The 15,903-nt window shown below is 32.5% G+C and overlaps 2 protein-coding genes across 3 annotated transcripts; one reads left to right on the top strand and one right to left on the bottom strand.

Moving 5' to 3' along the window:
- Window positions 1-4,159: 4,159 nt before the first annotated feature.
- On the top strand, window positions 4,160-6,003 carry LOC131662103 (uncharacterized). Its single transcript, XM_058931797.1, has 4 exons — window positions 4,160-4,278; window positions 4,476-4,543; window positions 5,336-5,440; window positions 5,546-6,003. Exons 2-4 carry the CDS (start codon window positions 4,499-4,501, stop codon window positions 5,642-5,644), a joined length of 249 nt encoding a protein of 82 aa, XP_058787780.1. The 5' UTR covers window positions 4,160-4,278; window positions 4,476-4,498; the 3' UTR covers window positions 5,645-6,003.
- Window positions 6,004-6,313: 310 nt separating this feature from the next.
- Window positions 6,314-14,868, bottom strand: LOC131662102 (uncharacterized protein At5g08430-like). Of its 2 annotated transcripts, none has more exons than XM_058931795.1 (11): window positions 14,719-14,868; window positions 14,491-14,628; window positions 13,190-13,269; window positions 12,370-12,557; window positions 10,854-11,736; window positions 9,726-9,838; window positions 9,309-9,368; window positions 8,708-8,758; window positions 8,215-8,285; window positions 7,852-8,096; window positions 6,314-6,985 (listed from the first exon to the last, which is right to left on the bottom strand). In XM_058931795.1, exons 2-11 carry the CDS (start codon window positions 14,586-14,588, stop codon window positions 6,522-6,524), a joined length of 2,253 nt encoding a protein of 750 aa, XP_058787778.1. In that variant the 5' UTR covers window positions 14,589-14,628; window positions 14,719-14,868; the 3' UTR covers window positions 6,314-6,521. The 2 variants fall into 2 exon arrangements, with proteins under 2 accessions (XP_058787778.1, XP_058787779.1); XM_058931796.1 differs by lacking the exon at window positions 6,314-6,985 and adding an exon at window positions 6,998-7,676.
- Between the last annotated feature and the right edge of the window lie 1,035 nt (window positions 14,869-15,903).

Here is a 15,903-nt window from a genome sequence, read left to right as displayed (position 1 = left end):
TGAATGGGAGAGACCCTTCTCTGAAACCTGTTGTCCCTTTAATGTCCTCTTTTGTGTCTTCATAAACTGATCCTAATTAAATATGATGGGAGCTAATCTCCTTGATTTTACCTGTTTTATTCATCCTTCTCACATTTCATGTTGCGATCATGTCTTGTCTTGAAGCACTAATGGCTCATTCAAAAGCCTTAATGCTGCAAAGCCATTGTCACACTTGATATTATCATCATCTTGTTATGGACTTTTACCCCTGTCTTTCCTTCTTTTTATTGTAACGTCCGGAAAAACCATTATTTGCTTAATTTAGTCACTTGTGATATTTATTGAATTTTTCGCGTTTTGAACAATTTAGTAGGTATTAGTTCGGGATAGCGGAGCGATAGTTAGTTGAGAATTTTAATATTTTTAGTATTAGAAATATTAATAAGTTAATACTGAACGTTTTGGGAATTTTCCGAGTAATTAAGATTAGATCGGAAAATAGGAAACACAAATAAAAGGGGAGTTTATTAAATGAATTAAGTGAACTAATTAGTAATAGTGTGTGTACGTGTGATGAGAGGCCCAAATTTGGAAATAGTGAGGTATACTACTAGGTTTTAGAAACTCAGTAATATAACACAATTTTCAGAGAGAAGAGCGAATAGCAGAAGAGGAAAATAAGAGAAGAACAGATAATACGAGTAACTTCCATAGCCGAATGATTTTGGGGGTTTTAGATCGGGACGAATTAGAGCAACCTTTGATCCAAAGGTAAGGGTGGGGTTCTTGCTCTATAAACGGGGACATGATGAATTATATGTGAGTTTGGGAATTTTATAATCTCTGTGATTTTTGATTGATTTTTCTGATCATTTGGAATGTTGTGTGTTGCTGTTGTTGATAACTTTAAATGAAAATCTATTGATAATTGCTGTGTAAATTGTGTTTCTGTGACTGTTTGGAAGTATTGGTATTCAGGAACCAATGAATATTTTGTGTAGGAAATAATTCTATGATGTTGGTGAATTTCTGTTTTGGGTAAAACTGATATCGGGATGAGAAGAATCAAATATTGGAAGAAGAAGTTTGAGGGACGGGGGTCTGGGACGGGTGTCCCTTAACTGAAGTGGGGAGGCCCCCACTTTTGAAGTGGGGCGGGCGACCCTAGTTAGGGGGCGGGCTCCCTTTAACATGGGGAGGGGGCATCCCTTATGGGACGGGCACTCCAAGTGGGACGGGTGTCCCCTACAACATTTTATGAAATCTTCATTTTTTGGAAACTGGATACTAGTCTAGCATAGTTAGTTCTGAGTTCTATGAATAATATTTAGGAGCACTGAAAGAGTAAATTAACTATTTGAATCAAGTAACAGCCTTAGAATAGATTAGTAAGTGATCGATTAAATGCAATAGCAGGTGAACAGCTAGCAAATGAAGGAATACTAATAATAGAATCTCACAATGCTTGGACAAACATTTAGCAGAATAATTGTAATAGTGACAGGGAGAATTATCGAGGTAGCAGAGGCACTAAGATAGCATACCAGTGGTAATAACTTGAATAATAACCAACCAGAACTAATGTAACCGAGTAGAATTAATTAGGCGTGTTCGGAATGATTCGGTATCCGTAACCTTGTGACATTTTGGTGATGTTTTGGATGCGATGAATATGGTGATTATTGTGAAGCTTGTGAAATTGCAGGAAATTGATGTGATGATTATTATCACTGATTATTGATAATTTCGGCGATATAGGCGAATGCCTTGTGACAATATGTATACTGTGATGTTCTTGTGATTGTTGCATTTCATCCGTGTCGCATGATTTGCATATTTTGGCGACGACCTCGATTTGGCGAACAATCACGAAGGCTTATGCCTGTATGAATGCCTCTATTTACTGGAAGTTAGTGATGGGGGCTGAAGCCCCATGTACCACATGCATTGCATTTGTCGTGTCTCATTCATTTGAATTGTTTGTGACTTTGTGTGAATTTGCATGTTAAACCGCTTTAATGGAAATTGTGAATTGAGATATATTATACCTTGGACTGTAACATACTATTTATCATGACTTTGTTTATATTGTTTGATATCTCACCCTTTACTTGTTTTCGCCGTTGCCTTTATATTGGTAACGTGCAGGTGATGCTAGTGAGTGAAGATTTAGCAGCCGTGAGTCGAGTCGGTTCTCGCTCTGATACGTAGCACTCAGGGGGACAAGCGAATGTTTTTCTTTAATAATTTAATTGCTGAATTTTTATGATGTTTTGTTTTGGTTTATACGTTGTTGTTAAATTGAAAAAGATGCTATGATGATGAGACTAAAGTTTGGTGAAGTTTTATGAATTCCGCTGGGAAGTTATTTTATTTGATGAAGTGTTTTTAAGTATTAAACTAAATGTTATAATTTGCCCGTTTTCGTTTATATGCTATGTATCTTCGTGAAGACATGTTTGCCGTATGTGAATTAAATGACGAATGTGACATCCTATTTTATTGTATGAACATTTATACTCTGATTTTTGAAATAAATATTTGGATAGATTTGGGGTGTTACATTTATCACCTTCTTCCATTCCTCTTGTTCTTCAATAATTGGCACTTTTACATCAGGTTTTTCTTGAGTGCTTGCTTGAGGGGTTTGCTTTGGCTTCCATTCTTACATTGGTTTTTCTTTGAGGTTTGTTCTCGCATCTATGTCATGCTTTTTGGCTTTTTTCACAATATTTGGACTTTCATTCATTCTCCACAGGCTGCTTAATCTTTCTTCCTTCAGTATCCTTGATGGTTATCTCAGTTATCAACTGTTGAGTGATGTCAATCTCCACAAAAATACCGGCATACGAGATCCTTAGTTTGTTGGTTGTGCATTCATCAATTATCAAAGGGTTTTCCAGCGCGTTTCCTATTTTACTTAGGCTTTTTTATTCCAAGAGAAGAAGTGGTAGTTGGGGTTGCTTCACCCAAATCGGTAAAGTCCTCAACATATCTTTCTTTAGATTGAAATCGGGCTTCCAATCTCTCAGTAGCATGGGCATGTTGTGAATAATGTAGGGACCCTGCATCATCACCACATCTTTATCCTAGTAAGAATGGAATCTCAAAATGAAGTATCCATCATCGTTGTAGAACATGTACGGTAACTTCACAAAGTTCCATTGCTTCATCATGAATTGCTTGACCGTGTTCATACTCAAGTCTCCGCCCAAGCACATATATGATGAGTGCTGAATCCCAGAATTTGAGCTTCGCTTCGATATCTTCCTCTTCTATTTCAATCTCCACTTCCCCGTTGACCAATTTGGGTGTAATGAATTCCATAACCAAACCGTTAGCAGGATTCTGATTGTCACTGATTACATCCACCCAAAGTTTCTTCTCTTCGTGTGGTTTCCCGTTTTCTAGGGTTTCATCAAGCTTCATTCTCTTCTCAGAATCTTTATTTTCCTTCTGATTATCTACTTCCCCATTCGAATTTGTGTTATCCTCAACAATCTGAGCGCTTGATTCCGATTGATTAGCACGGTTCTCCGGTGGCAAAAGACACCTTTCACGGTCGTCCTCTCACCCTTCCCCATGCTTTTAAGAGATACTTTTCTCCATAATTTTTTAAAAATGAATAATATATTTTAAATAATATATCAGTTTAACATTGAAATATATTGATTTTGGAAAAAAATTATTTTAAAAAAATGATTATGTAGCCCAAAAAAATATAATTTTTTGTTTAGTACACAAAATAGTACTAATATTAATAAAAATATTTAATTTTTTTATTAATAGTGCTAATAATTCTAAAATAAATTAATAATAAATTTTATTAAAAACATTAAATATTTCAATATTATGAAAATTAATTAAACTAAAATTTAATTAATTCAAACCAAAATATTAAAAGCTATTAAATCAGACAAAAATATTGATATTGAAAGGGAATAGTATTACGTTAATAATTTAATTAATATTTTAACACATATGTTTTAATTATATATTTGTTCAAAAATTAACAATAAAAAATCAATTAATATTTCAAAACTACGAAAATTTTAATACCTTTATCAAAATTAATATCTACTTAATGAAAATTTATCGAAATCAATTAATAATAAACTCGTCATACTATTTAAATATAAAATGAGAATTGATTAGAAAGAAAAAAAAATCTATTTAAAAAAAAAATCATAAAAATCATTTTTAATACTTTCGTTCTTCCATTCCATCTTCTCCACGACCCTCGCGCCCTTCTAAAACTCTGCCTTAACCCTTCCCTCAATCGCTATTTTCTATCTCGTAAGTTCTTATTTTGGTTTTTTCCGTTCAATTTCACTTTAATCGATTCCGTATTTTTCTTCTTCTTCTTATACTCTAATCTTTAACAGCTGTAGATTTCAAACCTTAGTTTTTTGGCAATGGATTTTATCTAGGTGAATTCCAATTTTTTTGGTTTATAGTAGTTTTCATGATAGATGTTGGTGGTTGAATTGCAGGAGAAGGTGTTGTTTGAGAGAAGATGCATCCTCCTTTAACATTGCACAAACACCCTATGTGCGCTGAAGTGAGTTTCTTTGTTTTATTTTTTTTTAATGTTTAATTAATTGTTATTAGAAGTGTTTATGATCTCATTGTTATTCTTAATAATGTGCTTGTTGCTTATGATCAATTTCATGTGATCATGGCTATTAGTTGTTGAAAATGTGGTAATGGAAACTCTGGGAGTGTATTGGTTCTGTCATAAATATTAGACAGTATTGGGGTGACACTTATAGTTGAAAGATGGGGAAAAATAGATTTAGGTGGTTTGGGTATGTAAAGAGAAGACTCGGAAAATTTTGGGGTAAGGAGAGTAGATCAGACGTGGAGGAATCAAATAACTAGAGGTAGAGGAAGATCTAGAAAAACTATAAGAAAAGTTATTAAGAAAGATATTGAGATTAACGATTTGGATAGAAGTATGATTCTGAATAGAACGCTATGACGAAAGTTGATTCATGTAACCGACTCCACTTAATGAGATAAGGCTTGGTTGTTGTTGTCGTAATTTTTATACTATCAACGATATTATTTCTATTTTCATTGACAATTGGACTCCTCAATTTTGATTAGTCCAATGCCCATAGCAAACATGATTACTGGTTCTACGTATTTTAGTCCAATCACCAGCAGTAAATATTGTTACATGTGGAGTCAATTATGATTTATATTGTTAGAAATATTGTTACAGTTAATTTGTGAATTTACTCAATTTAGAAGTTTAGATCATGTATCTTATTCTTTTGGTAATGAAAGTTATCATATATTATGGTCCAGCAAATATGATCATACTTTGATTAAGGATGCTTTTATGTAGATTATTGAGGAGTTTCAAAAGTGTCACGTGGAACACCCTATTGCAAAATTCTTTGGCGAATGTACAGATTTGAAAATAAAATTGGATCGTTGCTTCAGAGCAGAAGTGAGGTTTTCATTATTTTTTTATCTTTTCGTTATTTTTTATTTTAAAATTCTTTGCTTTGATCTAGTTTTTCTTGGCATGTAATAATTGTCTGTGTTCAAACAGAAAGCGGTGAAGAGAAAGGCCAACTTTGAGAAGAGCAAAGAGTTAAAGGAACAGTTGCGAGTTTTCAGGAAAGAAAATGCTGCAAACAGCAGTCAATAGAAAGGATTTCCTGCTTCTTTGAAAACCAAAACTGTTGTGCAAAATTCGATTCTTAGTTTTGTACAATGGCCTGATATGATATTTTGCCATTTTCAAAACATTGAATTATTCTATTATATTGTTAGAATTATTGCCATTCCTTTGTTAGAAGAAGGATTTCCTCCATATTAGAGAGGTCGTGTAGCTTCTAAACAAATGTATGAAAAAAGGATAAAAAATAAATGAAAAACATTAATCTTTAAAGCTAGTGACATATATTTTGTATAATTTAACTTTTATATACTCAACATTAATAACAGAGCTCTCTATTTGTTTACAGAATATATAGGAATCCTCTATTTGCCTCACCATTACTTAATAGAAAGAAACTCATCACTCAAATAAAGTTGGATTAGATTGTTCTATTTGCTTTTTACTCTACTAGAAGAGAACTTCACACAAAATTAGTCCAAACACAGCTATTGTTGGGGAATCTTTTAAAAACATTACTATGTTTGAGCTTCCCATTTGTGCTCAAATAAAACATGTTAGTCGATAGCACGAAAGAAGAATTACAAAGATAATACATTATATCTGGTTGAATTTGGGGAAAATCATGGTTCCAAACATAGGTATAGTTGGTATTCACTTTGCAATTTGAAAATTTCAAAAGCATTTCTATGCAAGCTTCCTTTGTGCTCAAATTGTATGGCAAGAAGTACAATAGAATAAAAACATGTTTAAGAGTCGCAATAGCATATTTTTTTATCATCCACAAACTGTTATGAATAAAATACTTTTTCACTAGCAACATTACAAAAAAGCACCTATATGGAGAAACGAAAATATACAACTATGCTAATCATGCATCCGATAGAGATGATTTCTTCTTTTTGATTTACTCCTCACGTTGGGGAGAAAAGAGCCTAAGTGCATCCCTCAGAGGAATTGCCTCTCTTTCACTCTCACCTTTCTTCCATACCTTGAAATCTAAGGGAGAAGAAAAAGCTGATTGAGATTCAGAATAGAGTTTGAGTACAGACAATGAAAATGGTCCTCTTTCTCGACCACCGAAAACACCCGAACATAGCCAGCTAGGAGTTTCAGGAGTCTCCAATCTCTTTCTTCCGGCTGAAATAACTTCGGGAGTTTCTACTCCTTTTCTTCCTACGGGAGAGACTTTAGGAGTCTCAACTTCCTTACTTTCAGCTGAAGTGACTTTAGTATTCGACTCATCTTCTTCACTGTCACTTAACATAATAAAATCTACGGCGGTCGCCTTAACAGAATCAGCAAGTGTAACACTCTGTCTTTCTTTTATTGGCAGATTGGCATCCATGTCAACACTCAGATTTCTGCAATCTACATCAACAGAATCAGATTTAGTGTTACTTGGTTGGACATGCAAATATTCAACAGTGCCAGGAAAGACTACCAAAGATATAATTGATACAAACATATGGTATTGTAAGCTACATTTTATATATATACTTAGTGGCACATTAAATTTTTCCTGTGAAAAACCTCAAAGAAGGATATAGTCAATCAAATATAATAACAAAATAATAAAATATCACCCTTGGATTATATTGATCCTTTACTGCATAATAAAACATTAAACGGCTATATTATATTGAACTGATACTGAGATATCAGAGTACATGAGTAGAAAATGGAAACAAGCATAACAAAATCAGAAGCAGCAGCAGATAAATGCCAACTTCCTGCCTAACTAGGCCCAAAGCCGATTCCATTAAACCAAAATGCATCTTGCCTTCCATAAAAAACCATGTCCCTGCCCTCTTCACAACCACCTGCCGTCTTCTATTCTTCCTGGCCCCACTCAATTTCTAAAAAGCATAACCTTCCCTAAGTCTCTTCCGTGTTCCTATCTTCCCTTTCCTGGAATATACCTTCTCTAGCCCCAAGTCTCTTCCCTGTGTTCCTATCTTCCCTTTCCTGGAATATACCTTCCATATCTTGGCGCTATAACTCAACTGCTGTACTATTGGGCTATTAACACCAGCCAGTATATTTGGCTCCTGAGTCGTCACTGTAGAGAGGATCTCGATGAAATGATAAATCACAGCATGTCAAGAATGTAAAGATAACAACAGATGCAGTGTCATGAACACAATGTAAAAAATGTTTAAAAATTGAAGTAGTTATAAGCATGTAATAGATATTTATGAAAGCAGAGAGAGTTTAGATAGGAAAGCCTGACAGACCTACAACATCTGTTTGCTTATCCAGACATTGAGCAAAACCATCATGTATGGAGTATTGTTCAACAGAGCTACAATTCTCGCCAATGGCTAATTCTGACAAATCATTTTGCTCAAGCTTATCTTCTCTGGAGGAGTCTTCTCTGGTATCAACCATTTCTGGAATTACTTTTGGAATTTCACTCAATAAACGTGTTTGTTCTGATGGAGATTCCAGTTTCATTTTTCGATCTATGTATTGAGCAAGTGTATGAAAATATGGTTAAGGTACAAATTGTCAGCATTAAATTAGGGAACAATTCATAACATTTTGGATTATAGCTTCTAATATGACGTAATATTAGCAAAAATGTCATGAAAGGATATTCTCTCCTCCATCCCTTTTCATTTGCCAGATCAATACGATTTCGCAACACTGCTATCTCTCTTGAGATCCACTGCCATATAAAGATAAATATCAGTAACAAAATATGATAGACCAGAGGTTCTTTTATATTCTAAAGGAATCAGAAATGTTCAATAATGTTAATAAGTATTAGATAAATGAAGTGTTGGGGATAAAGGATTGAAGGGGGCGTATTTTAAATTTTCAGTATGATTTATAGATTTACCGCCTCCTGGCACATGCTCAAGTAAAATTCAGAATTATGCGAATGTAAATTTTATGCTTGTATAGTAGTAAGTTTTTTGATTGCTGGAAAATAGTGAGATTTTGCACTTGCTGAATTTCATGATACATAGCCCATGTTCACATGCTAGATTCCAAGTAACTTCACTTTGAATTATATTCAGCTATATCTTAACAATAGGAAAAAAAAGGATTTATTACTCAGCACAATAATATTGATATTCAACTTACATGCTTCATGATATCTTTGTGCAGAGTTCTAGCTTTCTGCTCAAGCTCCAGCTGTGAAACACACAAGTGGTTATCATTTGGTCACTACAAATCCTATCAGTTACTATTTAACAAATCAAATTCTTACTCATAAGAAACACAAAGCTCACACAAGGGAAAGCCCATAAAATAAATGTGGGTCAAAATGACAATAATTAAAGGTGACACAGAACTAATGCAAAAAACACCTAGATTATGAGACATTAAATCAATAGGTTGCTTATGTTTCTCAAGACAATAGGCTGAAAATTCTAACTATCTGAAAATTCTGAACAGATGACCATATTATGGTCCCCGTAAGATAATAATAAATTATAACTATAATGTTACTTAAATAATATGGTCCCCACTCCCCGTAGTATGCTGACTATAGACTGATTATTTATTATTATGTTTGTCAAGACAGTAGGCTGAAAATTCTAACTAAAGTACAGTCAGATAATATAATATGGTCCCCGTAGGATAATAATAAATTCTAACTATTAAAATCTGAAGACTCACGGGGACCATATTATTATCTGAACAGATGACCGAGCATAAATGACTCACACAGCAAACTTACTGTAGTTGGCTTTTTGAGCACACCGTTACTCATTCTCTGATACAGATCTAGACATTCTTCCTGCAGATAATGCTTATAATTAGGAATCCATGGAATATACATGAACAAAACAAGGGTGAGTGCAAACTTTACAGCAGAATCCATAACCTAGGCATAATTTCCTTGAAGAATAGGGATACACAAATCATATCGGATGACATCAACAAACTTTGAAATCAATACCATATAATCACATTCACATAAGAAACCCAACTATGCTCTTACTTTGGAAATAATACACTATATACAACATCTTATAGAAAAATGGTTTAGAAAATCAGTTTCCACTTTTACTTGAAATCTGCTACCTTGTATGCAACCAGGTTTCAGAAATGGGAGAAATTGCAGCAGAAAATACTGTTAGCACAGTATTAATACCTCAGAAAAGTCATCATCAGAAATTTTGCTGACAGGTACACCTTTTGGCACATTAGAAAGTCGGAGCAGAATTTCTTGATTGATTTCGCCTTTTTTAGATGATCTATTAATTCCTGTGATGTGGATACAAATATTAATGTATACATATAAGAAAAGTATGATATCTAGTAAAAGAACATCACTTGTGTTGCCTTCCTTCTGCAGTAATGTAATATGCCAAGAAAGAACACTAGTCCATTCAATTTTATACTTCATTATCCTTTTCTCAAATTGTTTTGGATACAATGTATGATTTAGTTATGTGCAATATTCTTTTCCACCCAATGAATGCTTCGGATACAATGTATGACTTAGTTATGTACAATATTCTTTTTCTACCAATTATAGCAAATTGTTGTCAAAATTACATGTAATATACATGTAATTTAGAATCAAGAAGCAAAACCAAATTCGTCATATACTTAATAAAATTTAGGTCTTAAATATGCTATGAAAATTTTAATATTACTCAATCAGAAGAAAAAATAGTATTTCACTCTAATCAAAATTGAAAAAACAGACAATCAGTACATATACTAGAGCCATTTCACACAACATATCATTCTATACAACATCTCATATAACATTATTTTATGACAAAGTTGTCCGTTTCAATATTTATTGTTTTTAATATTCCATTTTCCCTTTATTTAACTAGCGTATTTTAAAGTGGTAATTCATTTCTAATCAAATTTGAAGTCGATCATTACAATATACTAGTGTCATTTCCCACAATATAGCATTCTATACAACATCAATAATTTTACTTCATAACAAAGTTGTCTGCTTCAGTATGTACAACTCTGCACATTTTATTTTTCTTTAACTCCTTATTCTACCACAATGTTGACTAGGTTAAACAAGCATATCTTACTAAAAGCTGTAACATCAAAAGTGTTCTACTGTGCATTATTAGGGAATTGATGCTTTTATTGAACTTATGACAATATTTTAGAAAAAAAACCAAAAAAACGACAATATGATACTATGGTAGTGTACTTGAAAACCTGAAGCTAGTAGAATTAACTACTAGACTTCTGGTAAAAAAATAATGGTATAGTTGATTTTAAAAGACATGGCCAGGATTACCTATTACTTGCGAGAGCAGATGGGAATTATTCTGTAAATAGTCATTTGGGTCGGACTTGGTTCTAACAAAACTTCCCAATACTTTGTCATCAAAGTTTTCTGGCTGCTTCAAAAGCTCCTCAATTAAGCTCCTCTTCAAGTAGACAAGTTTTAGGTTTGAACTAATTATAGCTGCAAATCCACTTGGAAGCTCTTGAGAAACTACGTTCAGACAAGATTTTGTAGTCGAATTCAAATGTCTCTGCTCAGAAAACTTGAATGCTTCTTTGTTACCCATTTCTTCTGAACTACTGACCATATCATCTGTTTCCTCAAAATTCTCTACAAAATGCGATGCAAGAAGGTTTTGTATACTGTTTTTATTCACTGATTTACGCCTTAGTAAATTCTGTAACTTTGCATCACATAATACCCTTTTCTTTTTCACGGGGTCAAAAAGCTGGTTTTTATGGCAGTAGTCAATTATGATCGATTTAACGTCAAGTTCTGAAAACGCTTTGGTAGTGTCTATACCAATATTTTTAAGAAAATCTATGAGACTTCTTGAACCCCATCCATCAAAATCTTTTTTCTTATCTTTCCCTACTTTTCCTTTTATTGATTCTAGCTTTTTTATGCACTTCTTCTTTCTCCCCGAAGATTTAACTCCTGTTGTGCCGTCACTATCAGAACCCATAAAATTACTCACATCAGATTCACCACTATCATCTTCCTCATCGCCTATTTCATATGAATCCATGTCACACTTCTTTTTTTTATTTTTAATGAAGTCACGGGCAATATGAGCATGCTGAGAATCCAGCCCTTCTTTTCTTTTAATTAAATCATAATACTCTACAAAGTAACTTTCATATGTAGCTGGATCTTTCATATCTATTTTATCCTGCAAATGAAAAAGCACATTATTATAAGATATATAATTATAAAGAGGAATATTATACAGTTAGGATAAAGAAATGGGCTTTCTTTATTCAATTCAACGTTTCCCACCAACAAAAAAAATGAAAGAAACAGTTTTAAAGTTCAATGAAAAAAATTTCAAACTTGGTTATAGTTTATAAGGTAAAATTCTATAACTAGGCCCAGGCTAAAATTTTATTCATTAAAGTGAAACATTCCATTCATCACAATATAATAAGTAACCAACATTCGAAATAGAACCTGTTTGGACAATCTAGGATTATTTTTCAAACATAAATAGAACCTGTATGTTGTTTTAAAGACATAAAAAAAAAAAAAAAGTCCGATGTTTCCAAAATAGAAAACAAAATTAACAAAAAAAATAGAGGACAGGTGCCTGTTTAATTTATAGCTCTAGCATAACAATCCTCTATAGTTTTCATTGGAAACTATTCCCACAAACATTGACAATTTGTGCCAAAAATATAAAATTGTAAAACATAAAATAAGCAAATATCAAGGTTTTCGAATTTAGAATCCACATACTGTTGTACATTTTAGTTTCTTTCTTTTGCTGTTGATAATAATAAGGCATGATTGAAAAAAAAAAACTTACACCATCAGAATCAACGTCAGCATTTTTCTCAATTAGAACTGCAAGTTTTGAGCAGTGCCTACAAAATCCTTTGTTTTTTTTTACAGTAGCAAAATCAGCATCATAGTAGCATTTTCCGCAAACAGCTGTTGGGCAGAAGAAGCACATAAACTTTGATGCTCTACGGCATAGGCAGCAATAATGTGACCCTATAAATGTTATTCAAAAGTCATTCAGCATCAATATAATTGAAATAAATTTTACCATATTCTCTTAAACATGAACGGACAAAGAATGTATTCAATCACAACAATTAATTACTAACATAGGTTAAAAAAAGGTTACTATGACAAGTTTTGAGCAGTGCCTACAAAATCCTTTGTTTTTTTTACAGTAGCAAAATCAACATCATAGTAACATTTTCCGCAAACAGCTGTTGGGCAGAAGAAGCATATAAACTTTGATGCTTTATAGGCTAAAAAACGGTTGCCAATTCTGGTGCAGTGCTCTATCGCAATGCTAGGAAAATAGATAAATATATCACTTAAAAAGTAAAATCTCTTAGGGTTGAAGAAGATATAACACCACCTTCTCAAGCATTTTCGACATAAATCAGAATTCAAGATATAAAGGTTCAAACAATATATAGAGCATTCAAAAGCAAAATGATGTAAATTCTAAGATGGTATCCCGAGCAAGAACATATTTTCCAAAAACATTTAAGACGTCCTATTGTCATGGTGGTATTAAATGCATAAATATGTACTAGACCAGCAAAAGTAAAGCAAATGTATCTGAATGCCTCATAGTAAAGACAGAGATACACAGGGAAGCAACTTACCACAACACCAATTATTGTTACTTGTCAAAAAGGAAGCATCTTCGCTCACGCATTCAGCATGATAAGTTTTAAGGCAATCCCTTTAATCAACCATAAGAAAAGTTAGTCACAAGAAAAACAAAATGTCTGTACAAAATGATCCAACATTAAAGCATACTAATGATTCTGATGACAAACTTTGGTAGTAAACCACAAATCGATCAACAAAAAACTTAATAAAACCTAAATACCAGCAACTTCTGTATTAAAGCTACCCCACCATCCTCTTTTTTTGTAAGGCTAAGCACAAGGAATAAGATAGGAAACAAGTCCGAAATGACTGCTAGAAATCATAAAAACAGCAAACAGGCAGATGCTAAGCTTACCCACCCGCCAAACCTTTTTAAAAATAAATATGCTTTGACAACAAAAACATATTAGTGAAATTACAATCCTTTTGTACTGATTCAAAATGCCAAGGCCTATAATTTCAAAACAAATTAAAAAACCTAAGATATCACATGTTCCTTTTACTACAGAACACAGATCAATTAGTTACTGCCAAGGAAGAAAGAAACTCAATTTAGCATACTATGTTAGGAATCCCCTTCTCATTTTGTGTTTACTTTTAGGGAAAAAAATAGCTCTTTGATTTTAAGAAGATATCACTCAATTTCACATATGATATTATGTTGGTTTTAAAAAAAGGCCCCGGTCGCGTTGCGGTTGCGTAAAGGCATTCGCAATTTCAATGTTGTGACACTTAATGCAGTCGTTGCGGTGTGAATTACCCACAAATATTTCGATTTGTTTCGGCCGTAATTTAAGACCTTATGATATGATAAATGTTAGAAAATCTGTTTCGTTTAAAGATTTTGTTCACCCAGATTAAGAAAAACAATAAGTAACTTGAAAAATGGAGTAACAATGAACCAAGTAGTATTATTTTAGGGAACAAAATTAAGAAGAAAAAAAATGAATTTCAAGGAAAACCTAAAAAAATGTCAGTAAAGAGGAAAATCTTAACCATTAAAACGACTAATAAAGAAATGCACATGATCATGCTCATGCAACATAAAAAAATCATTATGAACATCTAAAAAGGAATTTTTAGGGCATAAAACTAGCTCAATGTTACTTGATGATGATTAATAAAGAAACGCCCTTATAAAATTTCCAAATATATAATATAATAATAAGCATGAAAACTACCATAAGCGAAGTTGATGAGAAAAAAGAAATCAAATACTGAAATTGATTTTGATGTTGATTTTGATTTTTCCAAATGAAAAATAGCATGCATTAGTTTTTACAGAACTTACTTAAAATCACAGACTCTCATGTTACCACCATCCTTGCAAACGAAACAATGATCCTCAGCGATTTCTTCCTTCTTTCTTTTACCGTTTCTTTTCCCCATCTTTTGAGTTCAACAATGAGGTCAATGTAGCTGAAGAAAACTGAAAAAAGAGAAAATGTGGATGACCGATTTCACAGAAAAAATGAAATTGACAAAATCGGAGAGAGTAAATGAACGGTCGAAAAGTTACCTTGCAAGGAACGTTTGGTGCTTTTAGGAATGTGAAAATGTGTTTGAGTGCATTGTTTGAAAATGGGAAAGGGAATAAGGGTATATAACAAAAACGAGAGAGAGAGAGAGAGAGAGAGAGAGAGAGAGAGAGAGAGAGAGATTTGATAGTGGGAGAGGAAATGGAGTGCGAGTGGAGTGGGATTTGGTAGTTTCTAGAAGTTTTTTTGGCACTTGCGCAATGAAACAAAACAACGGATTTTTGTGGAACGTACATAGTACACCAACACCGCAACTAAATTCGAATCATTATTAGTACATGAATTCTCTAACAATAGTAATAATCACAAACTTAAAAATTAGATTAGGCATCAAATCGGTGAAAGTGGTTTATTGATCGAATAACTGAATTATCGATCAAATTGTATAATTAAACTGGATAATTTGATTGAATATATCGATCATTATAATAAAATTAAAATTTATTAAATCGGATGATTTGGTCTCTACAAAATAAATTCACAAGTTTATAATTTAAATTCAAATTTTAAACATAGGTATCACGCATAATAAAATAGTACAAAATTACAAAATATAATTGCAAATAAAGTTTAATTTAAACATAATCTAATTGAATAATTCATAACGAAATAACTCCATTGTCTACTAAGTTTAATTTTAAGAAAAGAAAAATTATTTCAATGTTGAGATATCCCTCTTCAATATCAAAACTATCGGCAACGAAATCAACATCATCCACAACATTTTTATTTTTTATTTTATTTCTTTTATCTTTATTTTGTATTTTAAATTTTCATTAAAATAATCAAAACGATATTGTTTTAATTTTTTTAAATTAAAAAAATTTAAAAAAAAAATTTAAATCGTCGGTTAAGAAAACCGTTGATTTTAAAATCAGTTTACATCGGCTCACACTGATTCAAGAATATATCAGATCCAACAATTGAATCAGATCAGTTATTTGACTGGGTCTCATTCGGACGGATTCGATTCAATTTTTAAACACAGTAATAATACAATCTTGAAGAGCTTTTTTTTTTACTAATCACATTTAGTATTAGTATTTTTGCATTAAATTATTTGAATTATCAAACAAAATGTCTTGTGAGACTAATATGATGTAGATTATTGGAATTTGAATCTCCTACAAATATAAATCTTAATCCTTAATTACAACTAATAATAT

This window comes from Vicia villosa, linkage group LG3 (genome assembly GCF_029867415.1).
Source record: "Vicia villosa cultivar HV-30 ecotype Madison, WI linkage group LG3, Vvil1.0, whole genome shotgun sequence".
NCBI lineage: Eukaryota > Viridiplantae > Streptophyta > Magnoliopsida > Fabales > Fabaceae > Vicia > Vicia villosa.
This window is presented reverse-complemented; position numbering and strand designations above follow the sequence as displayed.